Source organism: Oncorhynchus tshawytscha, linkage group LG09 (genome assembly GCF_018296145.1).
Source record: "Oncorhynchus tshawytscha isolate Ot180627B linkage group LG09, Otsh_v2.0, whole genome shotgun sequence".
Lineage (NCBI taxonomy): Eukaryota > Metazoa > Chordata > Actinopteri > Salmoniformes > Salmonidae > Oncorhynchus > Oncorhynchus tshawytscha.
The window spans coordinates 23,032,921-23,050,014 of NC_056437.1; the positions used below are offsets into that span (position 1 = coordinate 23,032,921).

The window sequence follows — 17,094 nt, forward strand, 5'->3', positions numbered from 1 at the left end:
CTGTACTTTCAACGACCACAACATCAATAGACACAGTCGCAGACAGGGAAGGTTCTCCATTATCAGACACCAGAATGGCCAACGGGTGAGATTTTAAGTCATTGTCACTCATGCGTCTCTTAGTCCGTATTTCCCCGTTGTTGGTTCCTATTCTGAATAGATTGGTCCCCTTTGGTTCAGAGATGTGATAAGAAAGCAGCGCATTATAACCAGAGTCGGCGTCTACAGCCCTGATCTTGGCCACAAAGTATCCCGCTTCAGCAGAATAAGGAATGTTCTCAGAATTAACCGAGCCGTGGTCAGAATAGGGCGGGAGAATCACAGGACTGTTGTCATTCTCGTCAAAGATAAAAACGTTGACAGTGACGTTGCTGCTTAGTGGAGGAACACCAGAATCTGTGGCCTGAACTTGGAACTGGAACTGTTTTACTTCTTCATAGTTAAAAGACTGTAAACTGAATATTTCACCAGTTATAGAGTTAATGTTGACAATTGACGAGGGCGATATATTATCTCTTTTACTTTCCGATAGAGAATATAATACATGCGCGTTTTCCATTTCATCTCGATCATACGCACTTACCCTAACTATCAGACCACCCACTGGACTATTCTCCTTTAGAAACATGTCAATAAGATGTTCTGGAAAACGGGGTGGGTTGTCATTCATATCAGAAATGTATACAGTAACAACACTGGTGCTGGAGAGAGGTGGGGTCCCCTCGTCCATAGCAATAATACTGATGTTGTACTGAGTACATTTCTCTCTGTCCAGAGGCCCGTCCACAACTAAAGAGTAGTGATTTTTATAAGAAAACTGCAGTTTGAAAGGAACAGTATCACTTAACTGACAATTCACAATTCCATTTTTACCCCCATCTTTATCTGAGAGCATGACTAAAGCAACAGCAGCGCCAGACTTGGCATCCTCTCTTACTGTGCTCATGAGTGATGTTATTGCTATCTCTGGAGCATTGTCATTTATATCGACTACTTCCACCAACACTTTACAATGTGTCGTTTTTGGAGGTTGGCCTTGGTCTGCAGCCTGGACTCGCAACTCAATCCCAACGTTTTCTTCATAATCGACATTACCTTTCACTGATACATCCCCAGTATATGGGTCAATAGCAAATATACTAGATCCTTTTGCATTCCTGTTACCAACAAAATAGTAAAGAATGTCACTGTTGATACCCTCATCCAAGTCTGATGCGGTGAGAGTTAATATTTTGGTTCCATTTGAAACGTTCTCCTCAACTTTCACTTTGTAAAGAGGTTTGCTGAAAATTGGAGTATTGTCATTAGTATCGAATACGTTTACAGTGATCTGTAATGTCCCAGATCTGGGAGGTTTTCCTCCATCAACAGCAATTAGTATGAGCTTCATCACAGCCTGTTTCTCTCGGTCTACAGCCTTCTGTAACACTAACTCAGCGGACAAACTCTGATCTCCACCGCTCTGTACATCCAAATAAAAATGTTAATTTGGACTTAGCTTGTAGGTTTCATAGAGTTACTGCCCCCATCGGCATCCTCAGCCACTGGCAGAAGAAATCGCTCTCCCGCAACAGCGTTTTCAGAAATATTTAATGTCAGAGAATTTTCCATGAAACAAGGTATATTGTCATTTGTATCCAAAATCTCTATTTCAACACGAAAAACATGTAAAGGATTGTGCGCAATGGCCTGCACATTCAAAGAACACTTCACATTGGTCTCACAAAGCTCCTCACGGTCGATTATCTCATTCACGAACAGAACACCAGTTCTTAGATTTACATCAAAATACTTCTTGTTGGATCCGGATACAATCTGAAACATACGTGACTCCAGCTCCTGAACGTTGAGATTGAGATCCTTGGCTATATTCCCAACAACGGTTCCCTTGTTCACCTCCTCTAAAACAGAATAGACAATCTGACCGGAAGATATATCCCATAAGCAAAGAAACAGCACAATCCGAATCCAAAAATATCCACAATGCACGGAATGGTCCATCCTTATACACAGACCTTCTGATTCGTCTGTGAGTTGTTTATGATATATTTCTAATATTGCTAAGCAACGTTTTTATGTAAAAACAATCTCTCTATTAGTATACAACGGTTGTGTCTACACACAGGCCTATCTCGAGTGCGTTCTCGTCTCTACAACTCGCTTGACTGTACCTGCCTCATCAGTGGAAGTGAGGAGAGGAAGGAGAAGCCCCATATAGTTATCAACTGAATAATCACGGTCTACAGCGACACCAAGTGCTTTTACTCTGCTCTTAAAATGAATACAGATGTGACTGCTTTAGTTATTCAAGATGTTGGTATCTATCAGAAGAGTTCATATATAAAAAAAAAGATAATCCAATGAACAACGCTTTGCATGATCCTCTCAAATGTAATTTATTGCTTAGCCCTAAATCTGACAAACAGCTGATGACCAGTAGTCGAACTCAATGGTTAAATATTCTGTGGTGTGCATATACATTTAAATAACTTTACCAGTTACTGCGTCAACCATAAACCATTAAAAACTACACTAATTTGACAGATCCAAAAGAGTATCTGATATGGGAGAATATGAAACAACTTTCCTGCAAACTAATTGAGAACGTGAGCAAGAATTAGACTGACACAAATCAAAGCAAGAAGCCATATGTTGCTGTCCCTGGTGCTGAATTGTAACGCTACATTCTGCATCAATTTAGAGGAGAATTAAAAAAAAAATACCTATCCTAAACCGTACCCATACAACTGGAACCGTCTATGTAAATTACAATAAATCTCGGGAATTTGAAAAATATAATGTGCACACACAAGATAATAATGCTAATAAAATAAATCAAGACGTGACAAAAACATCCCATATCATGAACAGCTCTTCTTACCTTCTCTGATCTCGGAAGCGTTCTTGTTCGTTGAAAAGTGTCTCCTCCATTGATACTGATCAACTCATCATCAGCAGGTGGAAACGGCGTGGGGAAAACTACTACGTCACTCTTCAGTGTGTCAGTGCTAAAGACCACGTCATACTGCTGAGTAGATTTGGAGTAAGACCAGCTCCCGTCAGGGTGGGTGGTGATCATGGGGGCGCTGTACCTGCTGAAACCGCCATCTGTCCTGTGGCATTTTACAACTATTAAACTGATGAGGCTCAGTAGAAATATCACTGATACTGACACAATGGCGACGAGCAGATACAGATTTAAATCTGAGAAACTCTCCTCCTTTACAGGCAGTTGTCTGAAAGTTGTCTGTTTGTCACCTGTACTTTCAACGACCACAACATCAATAGACACAGTCGCAGACAGGGAAGGTTCTCCATTATCAGACACCAGAATGACCAACGGGTGAGTTTTTAGGTCATTGTCACTCATGCGTCTCTTAGTCGTTATTTCTCCGTTGTTGGTTCCTATTCTGAATAGATTGGTCCCCTTTGGTTCAGAGATGTGATAAGAAAGCAGCGCATTATAACCAGAGTCGGCGTCTACAGCCCTGATCTTGGCCACAAAGTATCCCGCTTCAGCAGAATAAGGAATGTTCTCAGAATTAACGGAGCCGTGGTCAGAATAGGGCGGGAGAATCACAGGACTGTTGTCATTCTCATCAAGGATAAAAACGTTGACAGTGACGTTGCTGCTTAGTGGAGGAACACCAGAGTCTGTGGCCTGAACTTGGAACTGGAACTGTTTTACTTCTTCATAGTTAAAAGTCTGCATGCTATATATCTCACCAGTTAAAGAGTTGATGTTTATCATCGTAGACATTGGAAGGTTGTTGCTAGTTTCTGGCATTGAATATATAACTTCAGCATTGCCATTGACGTCGGGGTCAATTGCAGTCAAGCTTGCAATTAAATCTCTCACAGGACCATTCTCCTTTAGAAACATGTTTATTGTTAGTTCTGAAAAGTGAGGTGGGTTGTCATTCACATCAGAGATGTCTACTGTTATAACACTGGTACTGGAGCGAGGAGGTGTTCCCTCATCTTTAGCAATGATGGTGACATTGCACTGCGATGCGTTCTCTCTGTCCAGAGGTCCGCCCACTACTACAGAATAATAGTTCTTATAAGTAGAGATAAGTTTAAAGGGAACTTCTCCGACTATGGCACACAAAACACGTCCATTTTTACCTCCATCTTTATCTAATGAATTTATAGATGCGACAACAGTGCCAATTGGAGAGTCCTCTTTCACTGCGCCCATGTGTGATGTTACAGCTATCTCAGGGGCATTGTCATTCTCATCAAGCACTTCAACTAAGACTTTACACTGCGTGCTTCGAGGAGGGACGCCTCTGTCCTTAGCCTGTATACGGATCTCAAATGCTGTACTTTCCTCGTAGTCTATTTTGCCTTTAGAGGTGATAACTCCCGACTGCGGATCAATGGAGAATATTTCAGCATGTTTTGCATCTCCCTTTGCCGTTAAGAAATACATTATATCTCCGTTTACACCCTCATCAAAATCAGTCGCATTTAAAATAAGAATTGTCGTTCCACTTGGGACATTCTCAGGAATCTGAACTTTGTAGAGTTGTTTGCTGAAAGATGGGGAATTATCGTTTACATCAATAATGTTAACAATAATCTGTAATGTCCCGGATCTAGGTGGTTTTCCTCCATCAATGGCAGTCAGCACAAGCTTGATAACAGCCTGTTTCTCTCGGTCTAAAGCTTTCTGTAGCACCAACTCAGCAGACACCTGCTCTCCACCGCTCTGTACATCCAGAGAGAAGTGTTCATTTGGGCTCAGCTTGTAGGCTTTCACCAAGTTACTGCCAACATCCATGTCCTGGGCTTCAGGCAGAGAAAATCTCTCTCCTGGAGAGGCATACTCAGTAATATTAAAAATATGAACTGTCTCTCGGAATGATGGTGCATTGTCGTTTATGTCTAAAATATTGATTTCTATGCGGTGGAGATGTGTTGGACCTTTCAAAATGGCTTCAACGTTTACAAAACACTTGACTGAATTCTGACACAGCATCTCCCTGTCGATTATTTCATTGACATACAGAAGCCCAGTCTTCCGGTTTACGTCAAAATACCTCTCATTCGATCCAGTTACAATCTCAACTCCTCTCGATTCCAAATCTTGCACATTTAGATTGAGATCTTTGGCTATATTTCCAACAACTGTGCCTTTATCCACCTCCTCTGAGACCATGTAGACGATCTGTCCTGAAGACAATCCCCATGAACAAAGCAATACAAAACACTGTATCCAAACATGTATTCTAAGGTCACACAAATCCATCGCTGCTCAGGTCCTTGACACTGTAATCGAGATTAATCCCAAATTGATCAAATTGGTAGGCCTGCGATAAATCCGCGACATTCCACCCAGCCGATTTATCTGTGTAGCAAGGTATTCCAATGTGTTCTTAAACAAAGCCTCACTACTATGCTAGCCTAGATCTACACATCCTGTAGCAAAGGATAGGAGGAGCCCGGGCTTTCTAAATCAGGTGCATTTCTATCGTGGTCAATAGCGTCTCCCAGCGTCGAAACACAATAATAGTAACCCATTGCTGAACAGAACAAATGTAAAAACACTTCAATGTGAAAATTATAGTTACAGCCTGTGGGTCTTTCTATGTCCCTCTGTATATCCTCTGTGACTTCTAGGTAGATTTGAAATCACTTAAGCCCTAAAAGTCATTTTCACCATCATTGTAAAGCATTGGTTATTTTGTTGCTTTGACAAAGTCATTTCTGTAGATAATTATTTATTTCATGTGATTAGTGATTCAGTTTAAGGAGAAATAAACCTGTCTCTTATTTTAAGGTCAACCCTGTTACGTGAACTGAACTCGTATTTTAAAATGGTGAAACTATAATTTTTTAACCTTCACACTATCAACATATTTTACATACATGGAATGCCAACTGGGGTCATTCTGACCCCAAGAAGAAACAAATTTTAAAAAGCAACAATCAGTCAAATATAAACTTCATTTTTTTCTAAACCAATTTAGATGTGTAAATACAGTTATCAGAAATAAATCAACAATAACCAAAACAGACAGATATTTTAGCAAAATTACAGTTAATTTGCATATTTTGCAACACAAAAATATAAATGTTTCATAAAGTGCAGCTTTTTTCCAAAGTACAATCAAATCCATATATGTACTAAAAAGCTGATTGACCATCATTTGATTGTAGTATCACTTAGTTTGTAGAATTCTAAAGTAAATACTAATTTGTGGTAAAAATGACTGCCATTTAAAGGAGTGGTACACAAAAATGTGAAATACACTTAATTTTATTGACAAAAAGTGATTCATCCATTGATTCTGAGAGGCAATGACCAAAAATATGGCTTAGTTTTCTTTATTTACTTACCCCACAGCAAGCATTACCATTGCTGCTAGCAAAACAATAGGGTAGGGCCTAAGGCAGGACGCTTAAAAAAGAATCCCCAAATACTCAAAGTCACTTCAAACCAAATGTTATAGCAACCCAAATGCCATAAGTTCCACATATATAATACTGTAGGATATTGTAGGAACACTGATATTCACAGTGCCTTCAGAAAGTATTCAGACCACTTGACTTTTCCACATTTTGTTATGTTACAGCCTTATTCTAAAATTGATTAAATAAAAAATTTCCTCAGCAATCTACGCACAATACCCCATAATGACAAAGCGAAAACAGGTTTTTAGACATTTTTGCAAATGTATTCAAAACAAAAAACAGAAATACCTTATTTACATACGTATTCAGAATCAAGTGCATCCTATTTCCATTGACCATCCATAAGATGTTTCTACAACTTGATTGGAGTTCACCTGTGGAAAATTCAATTGATTGGACATGATTTAGAAAGGCACACGCCTGTCTATATAAGGTCCCACAGTTGACAGTGCACGTCAGAGCAAAAACCAAGCCAAGGTCAAAGGAATTGTCCGTAGAGCTCCGAGACTGGATTGTGTCGAGGCACAGATCTGGGGAAGGGTACCAAAACATTTCTGCAGCATTTACTGTCCCCAAGAACACAGTGGTCTCCATCATTCTTAAATGGAACAAGTTTGGAACCACAAAGACTCTTCCTAGAGCTTGCCGCCTGGCCAAAATGAGCAATCGGGGGAGAAGGGTCAGGGAGGTGATCAAGAACCCAATGGTCACTCTGACAGAGCTCCAGATTTCCTCTGTGGAGATGGGAGAACCTTCCAGAAGGACATCTCTGCAGAACTCCACCAATTAGACCTTTATGGTATTGGTCAGACGGAAGCCACTCCTCAGTAAAAGGCACATGCATGACAGCCTGCTTGGAGTTTGCCAAAAGGCACCTAAAGACTCTCAGACCATGAGAAACAAGATTATCTGGACTGATAAAGCCAAGATTTAACTATTTGGCATGAATGCCAAGCGTCACGTCTGGTGGCAACCTGCCACCATCCCTGTAAGGTAATTTTGTACACGGTCATACCTAGTTCTAACCAGTTCTAACCAAGGCGAGTACATAAGGTTAGGGTTAGGGTTAGGGTTAGGGTTAGCCCTCTTAGGGTTAGGGTTAGGGTTAGGGTTAGGGAGCTGATTCTACTATTTTTGGCAATTTTCTGATGTTTTGTGGTGGGAAACGGAGCGGTCAAGCATAACACGTCAAGCCTGTCACCCACAGCTAGACAAGCTAGAAATGTTTCAACAATTTACATATTTTTGTGAAGCTTGCATTTAATTGCCCCTCCCTGTTCTACACAGCAACCTTCCATTCCCCATGTCACAAGGGGATGTATGGCTGATGTAAGTTGAAATCGCCAACCCTGTTACTTTATTTGGCACTTTGTAGGCACTTACTATAGTATTTTTTCCTTCTTTTTTTTGACCTCTTGAGGCGGGAAAACGTGTTTTTATGAAGTTGACCATGTGGTATTTATACCAAAATGTTAATAATATCTGAAATAAACCTTTTTTTTTCACCAAGTTACACTACCGAAAAGGGACTAATTTCTCGGAAGTCAATTGTTCCTGATAGCCACTCTGGCACAGGTGGAATTGCAAAAGTTAATATACACGTGCAAAACAAACCACTTTCCAAAATGGTATCTTGGGTTGGATCATTTGCCCATTAATTAGCAGTAAAGATATAACATACCATTAATCCTTACAGGCAAACTACCGTAAACGCAATCCATAGCTCCAACGCGTAAAATATGAGCACGGTAGTATACTCTCCATGCCTACATCCATACTCTCTGGTCACCTGTCTGCATATATAGCCTACAAGTTACCAGTAACCCATGACCCGACATAGAGTGCCCTCTAATGTACAAATTAAGTGTAATATATACAAAGACAGACAACCACAACACAACAACCACATTGTCTATCGAAATTGAATTTAAACTGTTTCAAAACAACATTAGTAGAAAAATAAACAATAGGCTAATATAGAATTAGACATAATAAAGTTACCGGCATACCTTATCTGTGTTGGGAAGCGTCTGTGTCCTTTGCAAAGTGTCCCCTCCATTAATACTGATCAGCTCGCCATCAGCAGTTGGAAACGGCGTGGGGAAAACTACAACGTCACTCTTCAGAGTGTCAGAGCTGAAACATACGTCATACTGCTGAGTAGATTTGGAGTAAGACCAGCTCCCGTCAGGGTGGGTGGTGATCATTGGGGCGCTGCACCTGCTGAAACTGCCGTCTGTCCTGTGGCATTTTACAACTATTAAACTGATGAGGCTCAGTAGAAATGTCACTGATACTGACACAATGGCGACGAGCAGATACAGATTTAAATCTGAGAAACTCTCCTCCTTTACAGGCAGTTGTCTGAAAGTTGTCTGTGTGTCACCTGTACTTTCAACGACCACAACATCAATAGACACAGTCGCAGACAGGGATGGTTCTCCATTATCAGACACCAGAATGACCAACGGGTGAGATTTTAAGTCATTGTCACTCATGCGTCTCTTAGTCCGTATTTCTCCGTTGTTGGTTCCTATTCTGAATAGATTGGTCCCCTTTGGTTCAGAGATGTGATAAGAAAGCAGCGCATTATAACCAGAGTCGGCGTCTACAGCCCTGATCTTGGCCACAAAGTATCCCGCTTCAGCAGAATAAGGAATGTTCTCAGAATTAACGGAGCCGTGGTCAGAATAGGGCGGGAGAATCACAGGACTGTTGTCATTCTCATCCAGAATAAAAACGTTGACAGTGACGTTGCTGCTTAATGGAGGAACACCAGAATCTGTGGCCTGAACTTGGAACTGGAACTTTTTCACTTCTTCATAGTTCACTGACTGCATGCTATATATCTCACCTGTGGCATAATTCACATTGACAGGTGTCTGAGAAGCTGTAGGCCTATTTCTGGGCTCTAGTAAATTATATGTTATCTGAGCGTTTGCTTTTGAATCTGGATCCAGCGCAGTCACAGAAGATATCACAGATCTTGCCGGACTATTCTCTTTTAAGAACACGTTAACAGTGGGTTCCGGAAAGCGTGGCGTATTGTCATTGACATCAGAAACATGGACAGTAATAATGCTAGTACTGGACAGAGGAGGGGTCCCTTCATCTCTGGCTATGATTGTGACATTATACTGAGAGTTGATTTCCCTGTCCAGCGTTTCTCCAAGGACCACGGAGTAGTATTTACCCTGAGATGACTCCAATAGAAACGGCGAGACACCAGATATGGTACAATGCACATTCCCGTTTTTACCGCCATCCTTATCAATAATCGTGATTAGCGCAATTGCCGTACCCTTCTTTGCGTCCTCTCTCACACTCTCCAAAAGCGAGGAGAGTTTGATGTCCGGGGCATTATCGTTTACGTCAACTACCTCTACCAACACTTTGCAATGTGAGGCCAGAGGTGAGTGGCCTCGGTCCTGAGCTTCCACACGAATCTCATACGCACTGGTCACCTCATAATCTAAAGGTCCCGCTACTGTCATTTCCCCATTGCTCTGATTGATTGCAAATGTACCATAACCCCCCTTTTGTCCTTGTTTGCTGAACAAATACATTATTTCACCGTTCAAGCCTTCGTCTAGGTCTGTTGCATTAAGCCTTAGAAAAGCAGTGCCAATTGGCGCAGTCTCTAAGACTTTTACCTTATACAGGGCTTTGGAAAACACTGGCGCATTATCGTTTGCATCGAGAATGTTGACAATGATTTCTGTGCTCCCTGATCTGGGAGGCTTTCCTCCATCAATAGCAGTCAGTGTTAGCGTGATCGCAGGCTGTTTCTCTCGGTCTAAAGCTTGATTTAGAATTAACTCTGCTGATGGACCGCTATCAGCCTCAGTATGTACGTCTAGAATGAAAAAGGCATTTGTGGAGAGTTTATATGCGTCAATAGTGTTGCTCCCTACATCCATATCGTCAGCTGTAGACAGAGGAAATCTTGCTCCAGGTGAAGTATGCTCAGAAATACGAATAATCTGTGATTTCACAGGAAATTGTGGTGCGTTGTCGTTTATGTCTAGTATATTTACTTCAACATTGTACATTCGTAAAGGATTATTAACAATAACCTCCAAGCTTTCAGTACAAACAAGGCTGTTGGGACAAAGCTTCTCTCGGTCTATTGCTTCGCTAACGAAGAGAACGCCAGTTTTCAAATTTACCTCAAAATGTTTCTTATATGATCCAGATTCAATCTGAATCCTGCGTGCCTCCAGTTCAATCACTTTTAGATTTAAATCCTTAGCCAAATTCCCAACAAATGTCCCCGGTTTTACCTCCTCGGAAATGGAATAGGTAATTTGTCTAGAAACAGAACCCCGAAAACAAAGCAACAGCCAAAATATATTCACAATCCAACCCCACTCACGGTTCTCGAGTACAGCCATTGTTATATAATCCTTTTTAGAATGTAATCCATAGAGTGTGACAGAGAACAAAGAGAACCCAAGTAACGCAATGGAATTTTTTTAAGAAAGAGAAACATAATCCTCATATCTCCGTGCGCCACCTCAATAAGATTTCACGGACAGTCGGCAATGAGTGGGATTTTTGCTATTGTGCCAGGACCTAGGTGGGGAGTTCAAGAGTAAATTGGTCTTGCTGGTAGACACTGACACCGTGTGGATAAGAACTGGTCCGACATAAGAGCATACATGCAAGAAAACCGTAAACTCAAAAACTGGCATAAACTAGAAAGGGAAGACAGAAAAGCATTTCTGCACAACAAATCATTGTAAATTCGCATGAAGGGGGAAATTATGAGGTATAATAAACTAATTGGCACATAGCCTAGTGAAAGATAAGTGTCCAGGGCTGAAATAGATTTCTATAACTATCAGGTAGGCTATTGTAAAATGTGTTATGCAATGATTGTACCCTAACACAATTCACTTGATATTTGAGACGTTCTCACTTTAAGGTCCTAAATAAATGTCTAGGGGCTATGAACTGTAAAGAATCTGTGGAAGAGAAAGGGGAAATAAAATATGACTAATGAAAATGAAGAACCCTGGAATCGGAATTCAGAACCATAGACAGCTCCTGGTTCCAGAGATCTGTAAATAACGACGAGATGTCTCTGCCCTAACAATGGGAGTCGTTGTCCCAAAGACGGGAAGCCAGACGATAGGCGTAGGTCCAAAATAAACCAATGGAAACGCGTTGGATTTATTTTGGAATGACTTTGGCGAGAGTGAAACCTCTCGCTTCGCTTCTTCCTCTCTGCTGATACGCAGTCAGATTGGTGGTTAAACCAGGACACAGGAGCGGCGCTCAGAGGCCAGATAAGTAAATGATCGCGCCATAGGACAAGCACACATTCTACATAGAGGATATTCCCTCATTCAATAGAAACAACACCGCAAATAGCAATGTAAACACACATAGCCATCATTAATCCCGTATTGCCTTATATAGTTTATACATGCAATGTTAATACTGTAGTCGCACAAACATGCAGACACAGGATAGAGCGCACGTACACACACGGACGGTTATTTACTCATACTAACCTTTAATTACTCAGTCAGTTTCATCAATCATAGGGACATCTCTTTCAAATCTAGAATTCTCACATAGGAACGAACATAATGTAACATGATCACTGTCGAAGTATCACCAAGGTAGCCAACTCCTAGTTATTGTTTATGTTTTCACTTAACTTCTTCCTTTTGCTAGTCAGATGTGTTCAAAATATCTACCATGAGGATGGGCTTCCTCTCTAGTCTGAGGAGCATATTTCGCTCTATGAGTGTTTCTGGAGTCTCTTTTCTGAAAGGTTGAAGTCAGTATGATCATGTACTGTAGTGAAGCAGAGTATCAGTAGTGTTCTGATTTTCCTCAGGGCAGACTATACCCAGGCTGCTGCCTGCTCACTTTATGTAGGCCAGGCATCAGCCAGAGCCTCATCAGCAGAAGATAAAGAGAGAGGAAGAGGGAGAGAGAGAGAGGGTGGGAGAGAGCTGAGCCATAGACCAAGAGAGGGCAGCATTCAGATAAGTCAGAGAGCTGAGACACAGACCAAGTAAAAGTCTGCCTATCAGCTATACAATGGAATGAATAATCAATGGTGCACTGTAAGAGCTCAGCTGTATATTTAAGCAATATGGCCAGAGGAGGTGAGGTATATGGCCAATAAGGCACCTCGGGTTTGTGATACATGGCCAATATACCACAGCTAAGGACTGTTCTTATGCACAACGCTATGCGGAGTGCCTGGACACAGCCCTTAGCAGTGGTATATTGGCCATATATCACAAACCCAACCTTATTGCTATTATAAACTGGTTACCAACGTAATTAGAGCAGTACAAATAAATGTTTTGTCATACCCATGGTATAGGTCTGTCAGCTAATACCATCGCTGTCAGCTAATCAGCATTCAGGGCTCGAACCACCCAGTTTATAATTACACTTAGTGCAGCATGCACAAGACTCCAGTGGATGCTCCTCAGAGGAGGAAGGGGAGGACCATTCCAGGGCTGGCGTTATGGGTGGGTCTTAGGGGGCCTGTCCCGCCCTACCGTACCTACTTGCCCATCCAAATAAAACATTGAAATGTTGATCATTTATTTGACCGAAACAGCGCTCCTCTTTCTCAGTCTGTGTAGCCATGTATCTGATGCTGTCTGGACCAAAATAATATGGCATGTCATACTATTTCTGGTCAGACAGCATCAGATATATGAGCTACAAATAGTAAGACAGAGGGGGCGCTGTTTCGCTCCGGTGATAAAGTTTCAGCAGCAAGGAAGGACTCACTCTCGCCAGAATTTGTCCAGAATAAGCACAATGTGTTTCTATGCGCATAATATGCAGACCTAAGCATGTCGTCTGCCTTCACACCTTTTGGACAAAGACTCCAATTGTTAGGATGAGGACTTTGCCATTGTCATTATATGCAGACTTCTGCTTTTAGCCTCTTGGGAATTGGAAAGGAAAGCTGGCTTCACCTAAAGCGGTGGTTCCCAAATTTTTATAGTCCATACCCCTTCAAACATTCAACCTCCTGCTGCGTACCCCCTCTAGCACCAGTGTCAGAGCACTCTGAAATGTTTATTTTTTTGCCATCATTGTAAGCCTGCCACACACACTATACGATACATTTATTAAACATAAGAATGAGTGTGAGTTTTTGTCACAACCCGGCTCGTGGGAAGTGACAAAGTGCTCTTATAGGACCAGGGTACAAATCATAATATAATAATAGTCAATAATTTTGCTCTATTTAGCCATCTTACATATAAAACTTTATTTGTTATTTGAAAATTGCGAATAACTCTCTACAGGTTGATGAGAAGGGTGTGCTTGAAAGGATGCATATAACTCTGCAATGTTGGGTTGTATTGGAGAGAGTCTCAGTCTTAAATCATTTTCCACACAAAGTCTGTGCCTGTATTTAGTTTTCATGCAAGTCAGGGCCGAGAATCCACTCTCACATAGGTACGTGATCGCAAAGGGCATCAGTGTCTTAACAGTGCGATTTGCCAAGGAAAAACTCTGAGCGCAGCCCAATCCAGAATTCTGGCAGTGGCTTCTGATTAAATTCAATTTTCACAGAACTGCTTGTTGCAATTTCGATGAGGCTCTCTTGTTCAGATATCGGTGAGTGGACTGGAGGCAGGGCATGAAAGGGATAAGGAATCCAGTTGTTTGTGCCATCTGTTTCGGGAAAGTACCTGCGTAATTCCACACACAACTCGCTCAGGTGCATCACTATATCACATTTTACATTGTCCATAAGCTTGAGTTTATTTACACACAAAAATCATACAATGATGGAAATACCTGTGTGTTGTCCCTCTTGAAGCAAGGGGGCAGTATTTTGATGTTTGGATAAAAAAACGTTCCCAAAGTAAACTGCCTATTTTTCAGGCCTAGAAGCTAGAATATGTGTATAATTGGCAAATCAGGATAGAAAACACTCTAAAGTTTAAAAAATGGTCAAAATATTGTCTGTGAGTATAACAGAACTGATATTGCAGGCGAAAACCTGAGGAAAATCCAACCAGGAAGTGCTGTTATTCTGAAACCTCTCTCTTCCATTGCAAGCCTATCCTCCATTTAAAATAATATCAACCAGATTCCTTTCCCTATGGCTTCCACATGGTGTGAACAGTCTTTAGACATCGTTTCAGGCTTTTATTCTAAAAAATGAGCTAGAATGTTCACATCGCGTCAGTGGATAGCTAGGTGTCCCCAGATTTGAGCATGCGCGAGCACCTGGAGCAAGACCTTTTCTCTCTCTCTCCTATTGAAAAGGCTACCGTCCGGTTGAAATATTATTTATTATTTATTGTAAAAACAACCTGAGGATTGATTATAAAAAATGTTTGACATCGTTCTAAGAACTTTACGGATACTATTTGGAATATTCGTTTGCCCGTCGTGACCTGCACGAGCCTGTGGATTACTAAACAAAACGTGCCAACCAAATGGAGGTTTTTGGATATAAAAATAACCTTTATCGAACAAAACAAACATTTATTGTGTAACTGGGAGTCTCGTGAGTGCAAACATATGAAGATCATCAAAGGTAAGGATTATTTTTATTGCTTTTCTGACTTTCGTCACCAATCTACTTTCCTGCTAGCTGTTTGTAATGTTTTGTCTGCTGAGAGAGCTGTCCTCACATAATCGCATGGTTTGCTTTCACCGTAAATCATTTTTTAAATCTGACACGCCGGGTGTAACGGCCGTCGTCAGTGGAAGAAGGTGAGGACCAAGGTGCAGCGTGGTGTATGTCCATATTTATTAGATGAACACATAAATAACAAAATAACAAAGAGAAACGACCGAAAACAGTTCTGGCTGTTGCAGACACACAACAGAAAACAGAAAACACACACCCACGAAACACAGGTGGAAAAAGGCTACCTAAGTATGATTCTCAATAAGAGACAACTAACGACACCTGCCTCTGATTGAGAACCATACCAGGCCAAACTCAAAAACCAACATAGAAAAACAAACATAGACTGCCCACCCCAACTCACGCCCTGACCATACTAAAACAAAGACAAAACAAAGGAACTAAGGTCAGAACGTGACACCGGGTGGATTAACGACAAGTTAAGCTGTGTTTTGGTGTATTGCACTTGTGATTTCATAAAAATTTAATATTTTTTGTTATTTAATTTGAATTTGTTGCTCTGCAATTCACGGGATGTTGATGAAAATTATCCCGCTAAAGGGATCGCTGCGCCAAGAGGTTATTAATGCAGATTGAGAAGAGTTCCAATTTCTTAATCATGTCCCGCACAGTGAATATGGTTGAGGAGAGTCCCTGTAATCCTAGATTCAGATCATTCAAGTGAGAAAAAACATCACCCAGATAGGCCAGTCATGTGAGAAACTCATCATGATGCAAGCGGTCAGACAAGTGAAAATAATGATCAGTAAAGAAAGCTTTAAACTCATCTCTCAATTAAAAAAACATGTCAATACTTTGCCCCTTGATAACCAGTGCACTTCTGTATGTTGTAAAAGCGTTACATGGTCGCTGCCCTTATCATTGCATAGTGCAGAAAATACACAAGAGTTTAGGGGCCTTGCTTTAACAAAGTTAACCATTTTCACTGAAGTGTCCACGTTGTCACGTTGTCAGGCTGTCAGGCATTCCTTTGGCAGCAAGAGCCTCTAGGTGGATGCTGCAGTGTACCCAAGTGGTGTCGGGAGCAACTGCTTGCATGTGCGTTACCACTCCACTATGTTTCCCTGTCATGGCTTTTGCGCCATCAATACAGATACCAACACATCTTGACCACCAAAGTCCATTTGATGTCACAAAGCTGTCCAATACTTAAAAAATATCCTTTTTCCAGAAGGTTTCCAGAAGATGATGTCTTCCTTAATTGACCTTCCCATAAATGTAACGGACAGACACCAGGAGCTGTGTCAGGCCCGCCACGTCCATTGACTCATCCAGCTGTAAGGCATAGAATTCACTGGCTTGTATGCAAAGCAGTAATTGTTTCAAAACATCTCCTGCCATGTCACTGATGTGTCATGAAAACGTGTTGTTTGATGAAGGCATTGTCTGTAGTTTTTTTGTCATTTTCCCTCAGCATTGTCCCAGCCATATCCGCGGCAGCTGGAAGAATTAAATCCTCCACAATAGTATGGGGCTTGCCTGTCCTAGCCACTCGGTAGCTCACCATATAAGATGCTTCTAGCCCCTTCTTATTAATTGTATCTGTTGCTTTTATACTTGTCTTACTACTCAAAAGTTGTCTTAATTGTCGCTCAAAAAACTGCTGTGGCTTATTTTTCAAATTGGCATGTTTTGTTTCTAAATGTCTGCGCAAGAGTGAAGGTTTCATCGAGTTGTCAGATAGTATTTCTGCATATATAACACACTGTGGCTGAGGAAAGACACTACTCCCAATATAAGTGCTAATATAACTACTCCCAATACTCCAAATCAATGTAGCTCTCATCATATTTGCACCTCTTCGATGGTCCAACTTTCCTGTCTGTTGTTCGGTGCTTTCCAGGGTAAGGGGGCAGTAGCTCTTAGGCTGCATCAGATTCACAACTGTCAGTGTCCATGCTAGCGGGAATAACAACAAATATGGAATTACTGATGCTAGCATTGGATGTGCTCGTGGAAGCAGAACAACTTGTGTCGTCTACAGGTGCAGGTGTAGTACTGCTGGTAGTAGCAGT

The 17,094-nt window shown here is 41.3% G+C and overlaps 2 protein-coding genes across 2 annotated transcripts in view; both read right to left on the reverse strand.

Annotated features, from left to right (window-relative positions):
- Positions 1-5,385, reverse strand: part of LOC112257599 (protocadherin alpha-C2) — a 62,563-nt gene extending 57,178 nt beyond the window's left edge. Inside the window, exon 1 of the mRNA XM_024431296.2 lies at positions 2,882-5,385. Coding sequence (XP_024287064.1) covers positions 2,882-5,254 — 2,373 coding nt within the window. The 5' untranslated portion in view covers positions 5,255-5,385. The remainder of the gene's footprint in view (positions 1-2,881) is intronic.
- A 3,032-nt stretch (positions 5,386-8,417) lies between these two features.
- On the reverse strand, positions 8,418-10,946 carry LOC112257286 (protocadherin alpha-8-like). The gene has a single exon (XM_024430774.2). The coding sequence runs from the start codon at positions 10,812-10,814 to the stop codon at positions 8,418-8,420; it is 2,397 nt and encodes a 798-aa protein (XP_024286542.1). The 5' UTR covers positions 10,815-10,946.
- Between the last annotated feature and the right edge of the window lie 6,148 nt (positions 10,947-17,094).

What these genes read in the sequence shown, in the direction of transcription:
- LOC112257286 (XM_024430774.2), bottom strand. Translation starts at nt 10,814, where the DNA reads ATGGCTGTACTCGAGAACCGTGAGTGGGGTTGGATTGTGAATATATTT.